At 43.8% G+C, this 17,997-nt stretch overlaps 1 protein-coding gene across 3 annotated transcripts in view; it reads left to right on the top strand.

Moving 5' to 3' along the window:
- Positions 1-16,021, top strand: part of LOC147429756 (uncharacterized) — a 56,279-nt gene extending 40,258 nt beyond the window's left edge. For all 3 annotated transcript variants that reach the window (XM_086495996.1, XM_086495997.1, XM_086495995.1), the window contains exons 4-5: positions 12,646-12,735; positions 14,378-16,021. In XM_086495996.1, the coding sequence (XP_086352122.1) occupies positions 12,646-12,735; positions 14,378-15,691 (1,404 nt within the window). In that variant the 3' untranslated portion in view covers positions 15,692-16,021. The remainder of the gene's footprint in view (positions 1-12,645; positions 12,736-14,377) is intronic.
- Positions 16,022-17,997: the final 1,976 nt, after the last annotated feature.

Here is a 17,997-nt window from a genome sequence, read left to right as displayed (position 1 = left end):
AAGATAGAGAGAGACGACACGGCACAAAAAAGTTCAGTGTCTCAGAGACTGACGCCCGCGGCCCCTTTTGGTATTGCTTCATTATTGATGCTTCAGAAAGTACAATGTCCGAGGGTCCTCGTCTCAACAGTGATGCCAAGCTTATCTGCTTGATATTGAGGTCCTGGCACTTTATTTATAAGCCTTGGGCCTTCCAAAAGCAGTGTACATGAAAAGCTTCAAGTCTAAAAGCATCTGGGTCCCAAAAGCTAGCCAACGCAAATCGCGGAATTTTCGTACAGGTGCCACGTTATTCGCGAAAATTGTGGAAATCCGTATGGACATTCACGTCACCAACGTAAATCGCGAGAGTTCGTACAGCTGCCTATTACCATATACATGTGGTAGTGATGTGTGTGAACACACTTACGACCGCCGGGGCATTTTTTCCCTCACTAGGAGGTTTTCTCCCCCGTGCATTGTATACACGCCCATCACTCTTAGGGCTATCTTATCTTTCCATTGCACACTAAGCAATACATTCTTTGTTGTGTGCCTTGAGCTTCCTTCGTCTTCACAAAGCTGTGTGTCTTTTCGTGATTAACACTTAAGCACACACACGGCTCGGAAGCTAGAATGCTCCGAGCAGACGCCGACAACCTGTAGGCTCCAAAATTGGCATTTCTTTATACTTTGAGAGGGTAAATTACAAAGTAGAGTCTTGGGAATTCTTTATTTGTATCCAGCTAGATACCACCTGTTTTGGCCAAACTTCGGCAGCATAAGAACCCCAAAACTTGCGTGAAACCTATTCCCCTGCTGGAACTCATTTCCACTGGCATAAACTCTCTGATTTCTGCCCAAAAACAGTAAATTCAGCTCGCTGTACTTACTGGTTTTTACCCTGTTTTCAGCCTAAACAGTCCCCGAACTGTCCTCTGTTAGTGGGGCACTGTCCCCAATGGTTCTCGCGTGCATATGGCTGAAAAAGAGTCAAAATACAACGCATAACCAGCATTGAAAACGCACCTGTTTGGTGAGGCTATGACCCTCCCCGGTGCCTGCTTTGGAGTAGCAGTTAGCTACTCCTGTTCCTGCTCAAGGAGGCGCTTGCCTCGGCACAAAACCATGAAACCACACAGCTGTACATCAGTCAAATGAAGAGCCCTCTTGTGGGGCATCACATAGCTGCACGTAGGGGGGAGAGAGAGCAGTGTGTAGCGTGCAGGTCATCACTCCTAGCACCACACTGTACATAGAGTGGAAAGGAAGCACTCCATAGCTCTTAACGTGTGACAATTTGTAAAATGAGGCCTCCCAGCTACAAAAATCAGCGCCCATTGCAGGAGGAAAGTGCACCATTTTGTGCCACTTAGCGCAATTACAGGCATTTTCCCGTTTCAGGGTTGTCGCCTAAAAATCTCCTCACTGGTTGCCCAATAAACTTTGCGGTAGAGCTGTAAAATGTTCCCCTTGTCATTCCAAAGATAATGACGCGAACACATTTCATGGCCCAAAACAACAGTTCCGTAATTTTTAGGAGATGCTTCCGTTTGGCTCCCACTTGTCTTCTGACCATCTATCCCCATTGGGGCCGCATCCAAAGATGCAATGTGGCCCAACTGTCGGATACTTTCCTTTGGTGATCCCACCTTGGCTTTCTGCCTTTATTGAGTTCACTCCTAGTATCCACCAACTTGCTAAGTGCGAATGGGGGGACCGACATGATCTTGCACTGAGCCTAGACATCCTCTTACGATACGAATTCCAGTGCCGACCAACTTCCCGTCTGCGGGTGAAACTACCGTTCACATTGGCCATACAATGTCCGACCATTTGGAATTTCAAAAAGAGGGTCTCAAAAATAAAACAAAAATCATTAGAAAGAAACCACCTACTCAGGTTAGCAGTTGCCACGTCCTTGTGACATAGTTAACAGTTGCCACGTCCTCGTGACATACCCCCTTCTTGAAATCGCAAACGTCCTCGATTGCATACCATAAATACACACCATTGATGATCTTGTGTTGTTAGCACTCTTTTATCATCGTAGGTATCCGCAAGAAAGGTCGTAACACATAGTTACAAATGACTTAATGAGACCTTCATACTTTTGTCATTTCCATCTATTACATTGAATTCATATGTACATTTGATGTGCTAGCTCTATCATTACCCCTCCTTTGCACACGTTGGGTTGGGGCATAAGTAGGTTGTAACCCAAATCATGTAGGTCCCCCCGTCGCACTTAGCAAGTTGGTGGATACTAGGAAGTGAACTCAATAAAGGCATAAAGCCAAGGTGGGCTCACCAAAGGAAAGTATCCAACAGTTGGGCCACATTGCATTTTTGGATGCGGTCCCAATCGGGATAGATGGTCAGAGACCAGTGGGAGTCTGTTGCTAATTGGACTATTTTCTTATTCTTTTAATGATTAAATCTCTTTTTCAGGATATTTTATTATGTGCACTAAGAACTGTTAAAAAGATTGTAGCTACAGGAACTGCCATCAGGAACGGACAACTCTGATGTGTCATTTGATGGGTGACGGTAAACATCGCGAAGGAGTTTTCGTAAGTTTGATGGAAAGGGCCGGGTTACGAGTGCCTCTGATGCGTCACATGATGGGTGACGGGTGCATCAGTAAGGGGGCATCCCGTAGGCTAAGGAGGAAATCCGAATTGAGTAAGAAAATACGCGTAAGAACGCAAGCACAAGAATAAAGATGGGTTCAATGAAGCTTTTTACGAAAAGCAGGAACAGTCGCGGGAGGACAGATGTTTTCCCGCGAGGAGTTTGTGTCTGCATTGCATCTGTGTCGTGTCCAGCACCCGAGGACGCCTGGAATGTGTCCGTGTAGCATTGTTTCACTAATTGAGTGAGTTTTTAAAGTTTGAACAGGTTCACACTTTATTTTATAAAGTGACCGGTTACTTTTAAGTGACCGGCCCCTTTATTAATAAAATAAAGCAGGCAAGGCTCTTATAGAAAAAGCATGCGCTAAAATCAACGCAGGGGGGCTGAATTGCGATCTCTCTCTCCTCTCTCTAGAAAACGCGATTTTCTCTCTCCTCTCTCTAGGAGCGCCAAGCTCTGCTTTTGGACCCCTATTCCTGTCGGGTGTCAGACCCTATAAAAGGGTAGCCAGCGTTTGAGTTTGAAGGAGCCGGAAGTAGCAGGAAGTGCAAGCGCTGGGATTCTGGAGCAGAGACTGGTGACGGAATTTGCAAGTGCTCGCGTGACGACTGAGTACGGAGGTTGATTCTCTGAGCAAGGAGCGATAGGTATAAGGTGTTGATACACATTGAGAATTGTTGCTTTGTGTGGTTTGTTTTGCAAGAATCTCCCGTCTCACGGGAAGTCCCTTCACGTGAAGTACGGCTTCACGCCTAAGTCCGTTACGGGAAAGTACGGCTTCGCGCCTAAGTCCCTTACGGGAAGCAACGGCCTTGTGCCCAAGCCCTTTACGGGAAAGCACGACCTTCGGGTCTAAGACTACAGAACGGAGGGGTTTCCTCGGGTTCTCGTGCTTGTATAAGAATTCTCCTTGAATAAAAGAATACTCTTAACGGGGGGGGGGGACCAGCCCATCTTCTGGTCCCCAATATTGTGTCGATCTTCTCCCTTCTTTCATGTTTTCAAAGAATTATAATTTTCAGATTTTCTAAGTGCTCGTGTACGCTCCCGTTTTGTGACAGTGGTATCAGAGCTCGGACTCCTCTCTTTCTCTGCAAAGAAGGACGATTCCGAGAAGAACGGGAAGAACCATGTCGAGCCAAGGGAGAAGCGTTGAAGAGGAACTTCAACAAGTGCAAGCTCAGCTTGCGGAGTTGCAACAAATTTTACTGTTGCCGGACGTCCAAAAGCTTTTGGGCGGAATGAAGAAAACGAATGGAACTGATGCAGCTAAGCATCCAGACAACACTGTTGGCGTGAGACCACAGGAGGCAAGAGAAGAAGCACGTGCCGAGGTGCACAAAGGATCTTCGGATCGGAATGAACGGCCTACTTCAAGGAAAGGCCAGGAAAAAGCGCTCTCTCTGCTAGACGAGAGCAAGGACATCTCTATCTCATCTCCATCTTACTCTCCTGATTATACTTCTACTTCTCGATCATCTCGTCAGAAGAAGGAAGCAGCTACTACCGCCACTACCATACATCAACCTAAAGATAAGCATCGATTCAAGAAGCAAGGTCGCAAGTCTCAACATCGCATGAGAGTCTTCAAATCAGGCGACAAGGACATCAAGTTCGAAACCTACAACGGACGAAGAGACATCTCCAAAGCACTGTCCTTCATCAGAAAGTTTGAAGTCGCCTTTACCAATGGGCACTTCACAGAAAAATCCAAATTACGCCATGTGGGGATGCACCTCAAGGAAACGGCAAGTAATTGGTGGTTAGCCAAGAGTCTGGAAAGTTCTCAGGCCAGAACTTGGGAGAGCTTCAAATCTGAATTTTATAAACAATTTCTTCCGCGTGACTTCGAGCAGGACATACGGAAGGAATGGGACTGGCTTGCCCAGAAGGAACATGAAAGAGTAACGACCTATGTGGACAAGTATTGGTTGGTTCTTCTGAAGGTCACTCCGTTCATGAAGATTGCCGACGAGGAAAAGAAAAGAAAGTTCGAAGCGGGTCTCCAACCGCAGCTTCGAAAGAGTATGAAGGTGTATCCGCATGATACTCTTCAGAGGATGATGGAGTCAGCAATCATTGCTGAGGATTTGCACTCAACTGGGACGCCCAGAAAGATGGATCATAGCACTTACCGTGCAAGACAAAGAGGGGTCTACGATGACCAAGGGGGCCAAAGAAAACGTCCTCCATCGAGGGACGATGATCATTCTAAGAAGCCAGAGGGCACTGGCAAGCGAACTAAGTATCTTTCTCCTACTCAACTTCAAACTTTCAGAGAGGAAGGAAGATGCTTCTACTGTGGCGAGAAAGGACATATGAAACCGGACTGCCCGCTAAAGCAGCAACGGCAAGAACAAGCCTCTACGAGGCAAGAGAAAGCAAGGAAGGAATCCACACCGCCAAGCTCGAACTCAATTCCAGATGTTCAAGGAAACACAGAAACGGAGAAAGGGAAGCGTCAACTTCTGAAGGGCTGGGGGTCTTTGAACAACCAGCGAGTATTGATTCTTTATGATCCAGGATCCACGGATAACTTCATCTCCTTGGATACTGCAAAACGTTTGTGCCTTACACCGGCTCAGCTTGGCACTCCGGTTACATCCGGATCGGCATTCGAGGGGTTGACAACCAATGCAACTCCCGTGCAAGGACAACTCAATCTTCGGATTGGCGAGTACAAGGACCGCGAATCATTTTTGATGGCACCCATCGAGGGATGTGATATCATCTTGGGTATGCCATGGCACGTGCACATGACACCTATTGCCGATTATGTGGAAAAGACCCTCACTTTTGATCATGTGGGTAAGAAAATAAAGATTCAAGCTGATGCAGGAGATTGGCAGTTCCCAATTGTAAGCCATATCTCCATTAAGAAAGAAATGAAGAAGTGTGTTTCTGCTTACTTGATTTGTGCAAAGGATAAAACTAGTAGGGACTCTCTCTCTAGTCAGGAAATTAAGCGTCTTCAATTTATTGAAAAGTACAAGGATCGTTTCACGGAAACACTTCCTGATGAACTCCCTCCGGTACGCCCGGAAGATCACTGCATAGATCTCATACTGGGTAGCTCGCCTCCCAATCAACCCCCTTATTGGGTAAGTCTTGCTCAGCAAGAGGAAATTTTGAAGCAAGTCAACGAGCTTCTAGAGAAAGGGCTAGTACGGCCCAGTGCTTCACCCTACTGCCCTCCAGTTCTACTGGTGCAGAAGAAAGATGGCACGTTTCGAATGTGCATAGACTATCGGTCTTTAAACAAGATCACAATCAAGAATCGCTTTCCGATCCCTCGGATTGATGATATACTTGATAAGTTGCAGGGTGCAAGTATCTTTAGTCGCATAGACTTAAAGAGTGGGTATCATCAGATACGGATCGCCCTTGAGGATGTCCATAAGACTGCTTTCCGCACAACCTTTGGACTATATGAATTTTTGGTAATGCCTTTCGGCTTGACCAATGCTCCTGCGACGTTCAATCGCATGATGGACCGCATTTTCAGCCCGTATCGAGCTTTTACGGGAGTATTCTTTGACGACATACTCATCTTCTCTAAGTCAGAAGAGGAACATCAGAAGCACTTGGACTTAGTGTTTCAAGAATTGCCAAAGCATGAGTTGCATATGAATGCAAAGAAGAGCGAGTTCTTTCTCTCTGAGATACACTATCTTGGCCATATAGTCTCCCACAATAAAGTGAGTATGGATCCTTCCAAGATCCGAGTGGTAGAAGATTGGCCTATTCCCACTACGGTACATGATGTACGTAGCTTTCTGGGATTATGTTCATATTATCGAAGGTTTGTCCGAGGATTTGCTCATGGAGCAGGACCACTTCATGATTTGACAAAGAAGATTCCTTTCAGATGGGGATCGAGACAACAAGGAGCTTTTGATCGGCTCAAGTACTTGCTAAGCCATGGACCTATTTTGATAGTGCGCGACTTAAGGAAACCATTTGAGGTTCACTGCGATGCTTCAGGTGATTGCATCGGAGCAGTGTTAAACCAAGAAGGCCATGCAGTGGCTTATGAAAGCAGACGGCTTAAGGATGCAGAGTTGCATGCATCAATCTACGAAAAGGAACTCACGGCTGTGATTCACGCCTTATCCAACTGGAAGCACTATCTTCTAGGAGCGGATTTTGTGATCAAGACTGATCACCAAAGTTTGCGGTATTTTCTCACGCAAAGGAAACTATCTGAGAAGCAGATGAGATGGGCAAACTTTTTGTCTATGTTTCACTTCCAGATCCTTCACACGGCTCGGAGTAAGAATGTGGTCGCAGACGCATTATCTAGGCGGCCAAGGGTGAACGCTATCACTTCGGTGTATCACCAAGAATTAGAAGCACTACCGGATTTGTATCCGAATGATCCAGACTTCTCCACCATTTGGGGAAAGCTACATCGTGGAGAGAATGAGTTTCCCTATTCCATTCGGGACGGTTATCTCTACCACCATCAGGCTATATGTGTGGCGGAACCATTAAGAAAGAAGATCATGGATGAAGCACACGCTTCGCCTTATGCGGGTCATCGGGGTATTCTCCCTACGACCTTAGCAATGGAAAGATATTTCTTTTGGCCTAGCCTTAGAACTGACATTGATAAGTATGTCAGGGAATGCTTGGTTTGCCAAAAAGTGAAGTATGATTGGCATAAGACGCCTGGGTTGCTACAACCTTTGTCTGTGCCTAATGAACCTTGGGAAAGTATTGCCATGGACTTTATCATGGACCTCCCTAGAACTCAAACCGGAAATGACGCGATCTGGACCATTGTGGACAGGCTTAGCAAGCAAGCACACTTTATACCAGTCAAGAAAACGATCAAAGCAGATCATATGGCTAGGGTCTTCCTGGCACAGATCTTTAAGCTTCATGGAATGCCTAAGTCAATTGTGAGTGATCGAGATCCTCGCATGACAGGAAATTTTTGGCATGCCTTGATGGATAATCTTGGTACAAAGCTGAATTTTTCATCTGCCTACCATCCTCAAACAGATGGGCAAAGTGAGATAGCCAATTCCACAGTATTGGATATGTTAAAAGCTTATATGTCAGACCGGCAATCTGATTGGGAGAAATATTTGCCTCTTGTCGAGTATGCGTATAACAATACCATACACTCATTGACGGGGAAAGCACCTTTTGAGATTCTTTATGGTAAGCCTTTGCTTCCACCCATCCTTTTAACTAAGGATAAGATCTTTGCAGCAGATGAATTTGTCCGGGATTTGGACGCAGCCTACGGGCAAGTTAGGAGAGCTATTCTACGCTCTCAGGAAAAGCATAAGAAAGCTGCAGACAAGCACAGAAGGAATCTAGACTTAACAGTCGAACAATTAGTCTTACTCAAGTTTGAGAAGGCAAGACTTAAGAAACAAGCGTCTCATAAGGGGAAAGTGGTAAAACTTTCTACCCGTTATTATGGGCCGTTTAAGATCACTGAGCGAGTGAATGATGTCGCTTTCCGATTAGAGCTACCGCCTAATTGGAAGATCCATAATGCTTTCCATGTGAGTTTACTCCGGCCGTATGTGGGACCGCCTCCAAGCCAGCCTAGTGCTGAGGAACCTCCTGAGGTTGAGGAAACAGAAGAAATACTCCAATCGGAGCAGATAGTAAGTCATCAGGAGCGGTCTCTCAAATCCGGAAAGATAACACGGAAGTATTTGGTTAAGTTTAAGAACTATTCGAACTTAGATGCTCAATGGATGACGCAGAAGGAATTAGCAGCTTATCCCGAGATACTAGAGGAATATGTCCAAGCACTACAGTTGAGGTCAACTGTTTAGAAGCCAGAGGGATGTTGCTAATTGGACTATTTTCTTATTTTTTTAATGATTAAATCTCTTTTTTAGGATATTTTATTATGTGCACTAAGAAGTGTTAAAAAGATTGTAGCTACAGGAACTGCCATCAAGAACGGACAACTCTGATGTGTCATTTGATGGGTGACGGTAAACATCGCGAAGGAGTTTCGGTAAGTTCGGTGGAAAGGGCCGGGTTACGAGTGCCTCTGATGCGTCACATCATGGTTGACGGGTGCATCAGTAAGGGGGCATCCCGTAGGCTAAGGAGGAAATCCGAACTGAGTAAGAAAATACGCGTAAGAACGCAAGCACAAGAATAAAAATGGGTTCAATGAAGCTTTTTACGAAAAGCAGGAACAGTCGCGGGAGGACAGATGTTTTCCCGCGAGGAGTTTGTGTCTGCATTGCATCTGTGTCGTGTCCAGCACCCGAGGACGCCTGGAATGTGTCCGTGTAGCATTGTTTCACTAATTGAGTGAGTTTTTAAAGTTTGAACAGGTTCACACTTTATTTTATAAAGTGACCGGTTACTTTTAAGTGACCGGCCCCTTTATTAATAAAATAAAGCAGGCAAGGCTCTTATAGAAAAAGCATGCACTAAAACCAACGCAGGGGGGCTGAATTGCGATCTCTCTCTCTCCTCTCTCTAGAAAACGCGATTTTCTCTCTCCTCTCTCTAGGAGCGCCAAGCTCTGCTTTTGGACCCCTATTCCTGCCGGGTGTCAAACCCTATAAAAGGGTAGCCAGCGTTTCAGTTTGGAGGAGCCGGAAGCAACAGGAAGTGCAAGCGTTGGGATTCTGGAGCAGAGACTGGCGACGGAATTTGCAAGTGCTCGCGTGACGACTGAGTACGCAGGTTGATTCTCCGAGCAAGGAGCGACAGGTATAAGGTGTTGATACACATTGAGAATTGTTGCTTTGTGTGGTTTGTTTTGCAGGAATCTCCCGTCTCACGGGAAGTCCTTTCATGGGAAGTACGGCTTTACGCCTAAGTCCCTTACGGGAAAGTACGGCTTCGCGCCTAAGTCCCTTATAGGAAGGAACGGCCTTGTGCCCAAGCCCTTTACGGCAAAGCACGACCTTCGGGTCTAAGACTGCAGAACGGAGGGGTTTCCTCGGGTTCTCGTGCTTGTATAAGAATTCTCCTTGAATAAAAGAATACTCTTAACGGGGGGGGACCAGCCCATCTTTTGGTCCCCAATACTGTGTCGATCTTCTCCCTTCTTTCATGTTTTCAAAGAATTATAATTTTCAGATTTTCTAAGTGCTCGTGTACGCTCCCGTTTTGTGATAGAGTCCAGCGGAAGCATCTCCTAAAAATTAGGAAATTGCTATTTTGGGCCATGAAATGTGTTAGCGTCATTACCTTCGGGGAATGACAAGGGGAACATTTTAGAACTCTGTTGCAAAGTCAACTGGGCAACCAATCGGGATATTTTTAGGCGGAAACCCCGAAACGGGAAATGGCCTGTAAACGTGCCAAGTGGCACATTTCTGTGCACTTTCATCATGCAAGAAGAAGTGGCGCTGAATTTATAGGTGGGAGGCTCATTTTGCAACTTCCTGTCACAGGTTAAGAGCTATGGAGTGCATGCTTTCCATTCTATGTACCGTGTGGTGCTAGGAGTGATTACTACACACTGCTCTCTCTCTCTCTCTCCCTACATGTAGTTATATGATGCCCCACAAGAGGGCTCTTCATTTGACTGATGTACAGTTGTGTGGTTTCATACTTCTGTGCTGAGGCAAGAGCCTCTTTGAGCAAGAACAAGAGTAGCTAACTACTACTACAAAAGCAGGCACCGGTGAGGGTGATAACCTCATCGTACAGGTGCGATTTTAGCACTGATTATGCGTTGTATTTTGACTGTTTTTCAGCCATACGGACGCCAAAACCCTTGGGAATAGTGGTCTCTGATACAGGACACTTCGGGGACTGTTTAGGGCTGAAGGCAAGGAAAAGTCTAGTAAATACAGCGAGCTGAATTTACTGTTTTTGGGCAGGAATCAGAGGGTTTATGCGAGTGGAAGTGAGTTCCAACAGGGGAATTGTTTTCGGGCAAGTTTTGGGGTTGTTATGTTGCTGAAATTTTACCAAAACAGGTGGTATCTAGTTGGATACAGGTAAAGAATTCCCAGGGCTCTACTTTGTAATTTACCCTCTTAAAGAATAAAGAAATACCGAAAGGGGCGCCAAATTTGGGGCCTATAGGTTGTTGGCGTCGCTCGGAGCATTCTAGCTTCCAAACCGTGTGTGTGCATAAGTAATAATTCCATGGCAGGATACCTTTCTAAAGTGCTCTCTGTGTGTGTCTAAAGTGTCTAAAGTAAAGAATTTCGGGTGAAAGCCAAAGCCTACCGCCTCTCGGGCCGGTTTCAACCCAAACCCTAGAAGTAGGACCAGCTTGTCCACGTGCACGTTAGGTTAGATGTGCACGTGACATGCTACTTATAGTGAACATTTTTGGGACACCTTTTTGCCTTTTCGGAAGATCTCTCTAGTGGTTTTGTAGCGGATTACCTAAAGAAATTTGGTGATACTGTTTGAAACAGAAGTCCATGAGCATAGGGTTGACACATGCGGTTAGGTATGATGTGTACACGTACGATGAGGTACGGTACTAGTTGAACTAAAAAAAATTTAGACGTACGTTGCCGCGGCGTATGACAAAAAAATAGAAAACATGCATCTTTTTGACTTAAGAGTCTAGAGTTAACATCTACAAGTAGGAATGTCCATTGCCTAGGGCTTAAGCCTTACAGGTAAGAGTCTAGAGTCTAAGTAGCAAGACTTGGCTGCTTATGCGTGCCGGCATGCGGTACATCAATATTCAAGGCTACATGAAGTTTGACCTTATGCCTTAGCAATAGGTTAACAATCTCTATAATCTACAAGTATTATTTATCAAGACTCTCTAGTCTGAAGTGACGTGACTACAAGTTTGAAGTGCCACATTTTCAAAATGTAGACAATGGAGAGTGACGAGTCGAGAGATTGGACAAAAATGTTCAAAAAAGAGAGGCATGATTGCATTATGCGTTACAAAAAGTAGAGAATGTCCAAAATTGAGTCTTAACTAGACTCAACATTATAATACTATATGTGAAAAAAAACTAGTGCCGACAAATTGTGGCCGCTTACGCTCCAGCAGCGTCTCAATTGATGATTATCCAAAATATAATGTATTTTTACGTACCTTACAACTCAATTGAGACAGTACTCCATACCTTTTGAACAAAACACGTTTTGTACAATACGTATGGCTCCACCTTGTAATATAGTTTTTAGGTGCTTCTCCGATGAGTTCTTCAAATTATGTACTGACTGGGGACTGTGGAGGGATTGGAAGACCAGGGAGTTTTTTTTTTGGGGGCGGGTTGTTTGAGGCTAGTGAGGGCAACTTTATCGGTTGCCTCTTGACGGCTGAAAGAAGTTGGACAGAAAAGACAAAATTTGAGATGAACTCTATTGCTTCTTTTCTGTATGTTTTGTGCAATGAGAATGTTTTGGGCTACTTGGGGAAGAAACCTGGGGGGATGGGGCTTCCAGAGTTCAGCTGGGGCAAATTTTGGTTAGTCTCTTTTGATTTTTGGAATCTGGAAGACAGCCTACAGGGTCGATGATTTCTACTGTCTCTACCTTTAAGTGCCTTTTGTAATTGTCTTTGGGTCTCTAGAACATTAACGTGATTTGCAAAGCAAAAGACAGAGGCTAGTTTAAGATGTCACCTCAGATTCAGCCATTATTTTTGTCAAGTCCCTATCAAGGTTTTAGTATATCATTCGCTTAGCACCACCAATATGAACCTTTTTGCGTTAGGAGCTGCTTTAGTCTTTTTTAGCTAGCCTCGCATTTGAATGCAACTTTTTAAGACCATGATCGTTTCTTACTGCACCAGGTTGTTTCTTGTTATCCAATTCCAAATTTGAAATATTTGGTGTTTCTTTCTGCAGTTGATGTTTTCTTTAAAACCAAATACCACCTGTAGCAATCAATCACATCCTCTTGATGCATTTCTTGGTCTTTGTCTAGTGATATCCCTCACATTCACATTGCTCTACTTGTGGCCACCTGCGTGCCTTCCCCCACACACCGAAAAAAAAGTCCACCCACCCATCCTCCCTCCCAAAAGAAATTCCCCTTTGCTTGAGAGGTATTGGCTTATAACTATGTCTTAATTTATGGGTGAAAATGTGTTTGGTGTTGTAGGTCTGGAGGAATATTTCTGCTGTTGGAAACGAGCTTGTTGCCCTTGCGCAGTCTCTTCTGGAGTTTTCAGACAAACTGTACAAGCAGCAGGTTATGATTTTGTGATTCTTAGATGCATCCCCATCCCCCTTCCCCCTCCCCCCCGCCCCCACCCAAAAAAAACCACATTTCGTGTATGATCATGCATGTATCTATACAAGGACGGAAAGGTGGCCGAGAAGAGGGGGAAGGTGAAATAAAGCAGAAGTCAAAGTTGTGAAAAACGCACAGAAGATCATTAACAGCAACAACTTGAAGAGGATAAACATAAGCATTAACAGACCCAATTAGATGATAAACATATGATGAACAGATGAAATTCCATGTTTAATGTCTGAAAGGCTAAACTACCGTTTCAGACAAATGAGAAAGCACGCTGTCCTATGTCTGTATATCACAGAAATGGATTAAAAAAGGTATAGCTGCAGCTGCTATGCAGTGCCCACAGGGTGGCTGGTAATGTCATCACTGTTTCAGCCTTAGCACATGCACCCTATATCTATATGCCATTGCTATACAACAACCGTGGTTTAGGATATGGCGGTGAGATAGCCTTTTTCAAGGCTGTTGTGAAGGAGACAGTCATCGGCTTACTTTCCCAATAATTTCTCAATCCATCTGCGTGTCGGGTGATGTCTCCGTCCAGAGGAGCCTTGAGCTTCTGCTTATCTCCAAGATGAAACCCTTGCTCCCCTTTTATGCTTCCTTTAACTATCTGGCTATTTCTAAATAGCTGGCTTCTCAAAGAAGGCATTTATATCACTGGCATGGCAGTATATAACCAATGATCACACCTCAATGGTGGTTTTGTAAATGATCAAGGAGAGGCTACGCTTGAAATGGAGAATATAGGTTTCCCTTTCTTGTGATGGATGAGGCATTGGCATTTTCGGTCATGTGTAAGGCATTAGTTTTTTAGACAGCAGTAAGAGGCCATACTGCCCGTCCTGGTACTTTGGAAGTTCTTGTGAGTGATTTTCACTTGCTGTTAAATGCATGGATCTCTCATGGTCTTTCGTTGCTCCTAGGACCGATGCGTCTCCCTGATGAGTAGGCCAGTTCACTGTTTTCTTGTATCTTTTATTACTGTTTAATATATATATATATATAATTTTTTTAAAAAGATTTTGCATTGTGTAAGGGGGGGGGGGGGCGGTTTGGCTTTGTCCTGATGTGTTTCTATTCATTGTTAGGTGCAATATAGTTTTCATAGAACTTGGTGAGGGGTAAGACTTTGTCCTGATGTGTTTCTATTCATTGTTAGGTGCAATATAGTTTTCATAGAACTTCGTGAAAGTGGGATGAAAAATCCCATGCATGGCACTTTGTTTCGGCTTCTGTAGAGTACCTAGACTCTTGCATATGAGCATAGAGGATGTAAGGCTAATCTTGAAAAGATGCTGAGTGCCTCCTCAAGGAGGGTGATGCTATCTTGGCCCATGAATCTAGCATCAGCATCAAGTACTCCTGCTATACCGTCTCTTTGTGCAACTTCTCAATGGAACTTGACAATGAACTCAGCATTAATGGATGTGGCAGTTTATTGTGTTTCGTCAATTTCATTGCGAACAGCATCTTTAGTTTACATTGTTCATGTTGCAAGCAATGTTTAATGATGATCTATACAGCACACATGCATGAATTGTTTCTTTTCGCCACATAGTAATTGTTCATATTGTTTTGTTTTGTTCAGATAATAAGCTTGTTTCAAGGTGCTGCTCTAAAGGATGTTTCTGAAGGAAAGGGGCAGCTTCATATTGATGCTCAACATGGCAAGCCTTGTAATGAAGAGAATTTGATCTCACTGAAAGATTCTCATGTTCTGAAAGGCAACCCTCCAGGGAAGCCTACAGTTTTACAGACCAATAAGGGCCCTTCTGTTCAGGAAAAAGAACTTCCAACTCAAACTTACAAAAGCAAACGGCTGTCAAAAAAAGAAGTCAAATCCAAAAAGCCTTTGGTATTTAAAATGAAGGTTGCAGACAAGGTATCAGGGGTGTGCAAGAGCTGTGGGCTTGAGCAAGGCATGGACTACATCATGTGCAGGCTCTGTCAGGCAGCGTTTCACATGGATTGCACGGGAATTCCGTCGAATAAACTGCAAGAAGGTGAATGGTGTTGCCCCTCATGTACAAAAAACGAGAATAAGAGCAAGAAACTAGCTGCAAGTGATGAAACGACCAAGCAGCTCCACAAGAGCGCCGGCAAAAGTGGAGTTTGTGAAGCCTGTAAGACAGAGGATGATAACGTTCTTCGATGTGATGGGTGTGAAGCTGCTTATCATATGAACTGCATTATCCCTGCAATTGGCAGTGTGCCAGATGAATCCTGGTACTGTCCTAAATGCGCTGAAAATCAAAGGTCGTCTGGTAAAGATGTTCACGATGATTCCTCCAAACCAGATGGTCACAATTGTTCTGTATGCATCCGGATACCAAAAGTTTCTGCAGTCGCGAATGATACGGAACATGACGCCGAGCATGAAGTTTCTGAACATCCTTCACCCATTTCAGAAGGGAGACCTCCAGATGAGAGCGTTGAGAATGCTGCACCAAAGGAAGTAAAGGAACCTGGATCTTCAGTGGCTACTGTGGATGATGAACCTCCGGAACCTCGATTTCTTCTGGGAAATGAGAATGCGTGCAAGGTCTGTGGCAGCGAGAGCACCAAGTCCATGATTTCATGCTCTTTTTGTACAAATCGTTTTCACATGTCCTGTCTTCAGCCTCCTCTGAAGAGGATGCCTCGCAATACTTGGTACTGCCCTTCCTGCCTCTGCCGGGTATGCAAAATCGATGCAGATGATGATAAAATTCTCCTTTGTGATACTTGTGATGAGGGCTATCATACGTACTGCCTGAATCCTCCCCTGACAGACAAGCCTAAGGGAGCATGGTTCTGTCCATCATGCGCGAAACCAGAAGAGGTGCCCGATTCAACCTCACCAAAGCAAAATGAGGTGTCGAAAAGGAAGCGAAAAAGCACTGAGCCAAGGAGGTCCACCTGATTCATGCCTCAAGCCTTAGGGTTAGCTTTTTGTACATGCTCCAAACAGTTTAGGTTTAATTTCACCTACAGTAGGCAAATGCAGGGTTAGTTAACATTGATTTTATTTTTTTTTTTGGCGGGGGGGTGGGGGGGATAGCTTATTCTAGGTGTTTCATGTGACTTCCAATTCATATCATTAGAAAGCTGGCACCAGAATTCTTATTCTTACCAGCCTGTCATGGTGGCTGTATACTGCTTGCAATTTGTTCATCATGACCCGTCTAGTTTGATCCTAAAAGTTACTGCATGGAAGTGTGTGCCATTTTGAACGCTTCAAGGTTTTTCGGCACTCAGTAGTCCTTATATTGGGGTCTTCTTTGGGGCACTCGGGTCCAGTTTTCCTGCTACATTTCCTGCCCAAGTGCAGAATCAAACTTAACACCACCTGGTTGACATAGATTGGTTTCTACATTACTGGCACCCTTGCATTGATTTGTGGGCCAAGCATGTTGTGCGTATATTAGATTTATGTCTTTCTCAAGGACTTAAAATATAGGGTGGCCAAATAAACCATAAGTGGTAGGGAATCAGGTAAAGTGGTGCTTGGAAGATTGGTTAGTGTACTGTCACTTGGGTCTGGATGATCTAAAGCAGGAATTCCACACATTTGCTTGATAAAGACACAGCATATCGCTACTCATCATGCTGTAATACTCCGGCCATTGGCATATCGCCATCTTAGCTTTGTTTTTCTTGTTCTTATGGCTTAACCAATTTCATTTCAAGTACTCCTACCTACTCCCTTTCGCACATAATTGTGGAGCAAATATTGGTGTTGTGGGTAAAGAAAGATGAAGGGTTGAACGTCTCTCTCTCTCTCTCTCTCTCTCTCTCTCTCTCTCTCTCTCACAGGGATTGTTGGCTATAACTAAAAAACTACTTTTGCTACACTATCTGCCCAAAATATAACTAACAGAACTGTTCAAAATAGTTTTTCTTTACTACATTGCAGAGATTACTTGAGTTCTTGGCAGGTTTTTCAACCTCCTCACTTTTTTACTCCACTTAAGGAATTATGTTTTCTAAAAAGCCATTGTCATGTCCCTTGGCCTAATACTTTGTGACTTCTTTGTGACTTGGACACTTTTGTGTAGACAGTCCTCTCTTCATCATGGAGATAGTAACGATTTCCATTGAAGATCCTCTTGTCCGCTTCCATTGCACTTATTACTTGAACCCATGGATAGACAAGGAGATTGCTTCTTGTGTCATCTTCTCAGGTGCCCTCCTTGTTTTCACTCCGTTTTGACTAGGCTTGATTTAAGCTGGCTTATATTCTTGCATAAGCGAATCGATAAAACATGGGCTCCGGATAGAACACATTTGTGTCCCTACATTGGTTACTAGATTGGCAATGTAGAGGATGTCAAGACTTTGCACCTACATACAATTGTTCTTTGTAAGTTCTAATCTTTTTGACCTAAGAACCTTGTTGGGTATCTAGTCTGATAATTTTGGTTAAACCTTGCCTTTGTAGAATAAGATGTTGACTTTTATGAGGGAGTTCTACAATACACTTAAAGGAAATACAAGTGAGATTTGGATAAGAAAGTAGACAGCTGATTTTATGTTTAATGTCTTACCAATGCTAGTTGCTACTACGGTATCTGGATATTTATGAAGCTACAATGTGTTAATGCTCTTATGAAAGGGTATATCTTTTGTGGGAGACTTGAAATAGGTTGAGGTAATTTGTCCCTATTGATGCCACTTTAGTAATTGTTGTAGGGAGAAATTGTAAAAAAGGAAAATTGTCGAAAGGGCATTCTGAATTATTATTGGACATGTTGAATCTAGATACTAGTAACGCCTTGAGTAATGGTTTGTCGGTCTATGGTCCTATCCTCTTTACAAAGTGGGTATATTAGGAAATTTTGAATGCATGCTAATGTGTGAGAATAATAAACTTATCTTCTATCATATATGAATGAGATATTTATGAATACTTTGACAAGTTATACATGTTAGATTTGACTAGATTTTGTCATTCATATATGGCTTTCTTTTATCATCAAATACATTGTATGTATATGAATAAAATCATTTTGTTGTTTGGAGACATGGATAACAAGTGGTTAGGGTCTATCAACACCTATAAAACACATCCAAGCCTAAAATTATTTTTGCTTGTTTGTATGGATATAGGGAGGACACACTCTCTCTCTCTCTCTCTCTCTCTCTCTCTCTCTCTCTCTCTCTCTCTCTCTCTGTCTTACTTTTGGTCACTTCATTTGGCTACGATTGCTTCACCCAGCTACACACACT

This window comes from Adiantum capillus-veneris, chromosome 22 (assembly GCF_014529385.1).
Source record: "Adiantum capillus-veneris isolate H3 chromosome 22, ASM1452938v2, whole genome shotgun sequence".
NCBI lineage: Eukaryota > Viridiplantae > Streptophyta > Polypodiopsida > Polypodiales > Pteridaceae > Adiantum > Adiantum capillus-veneris.
Note: the sequence above shows the minus strand (reverse complement) of the source record. Positions and strands in the feature narration are given on the sequence as shown.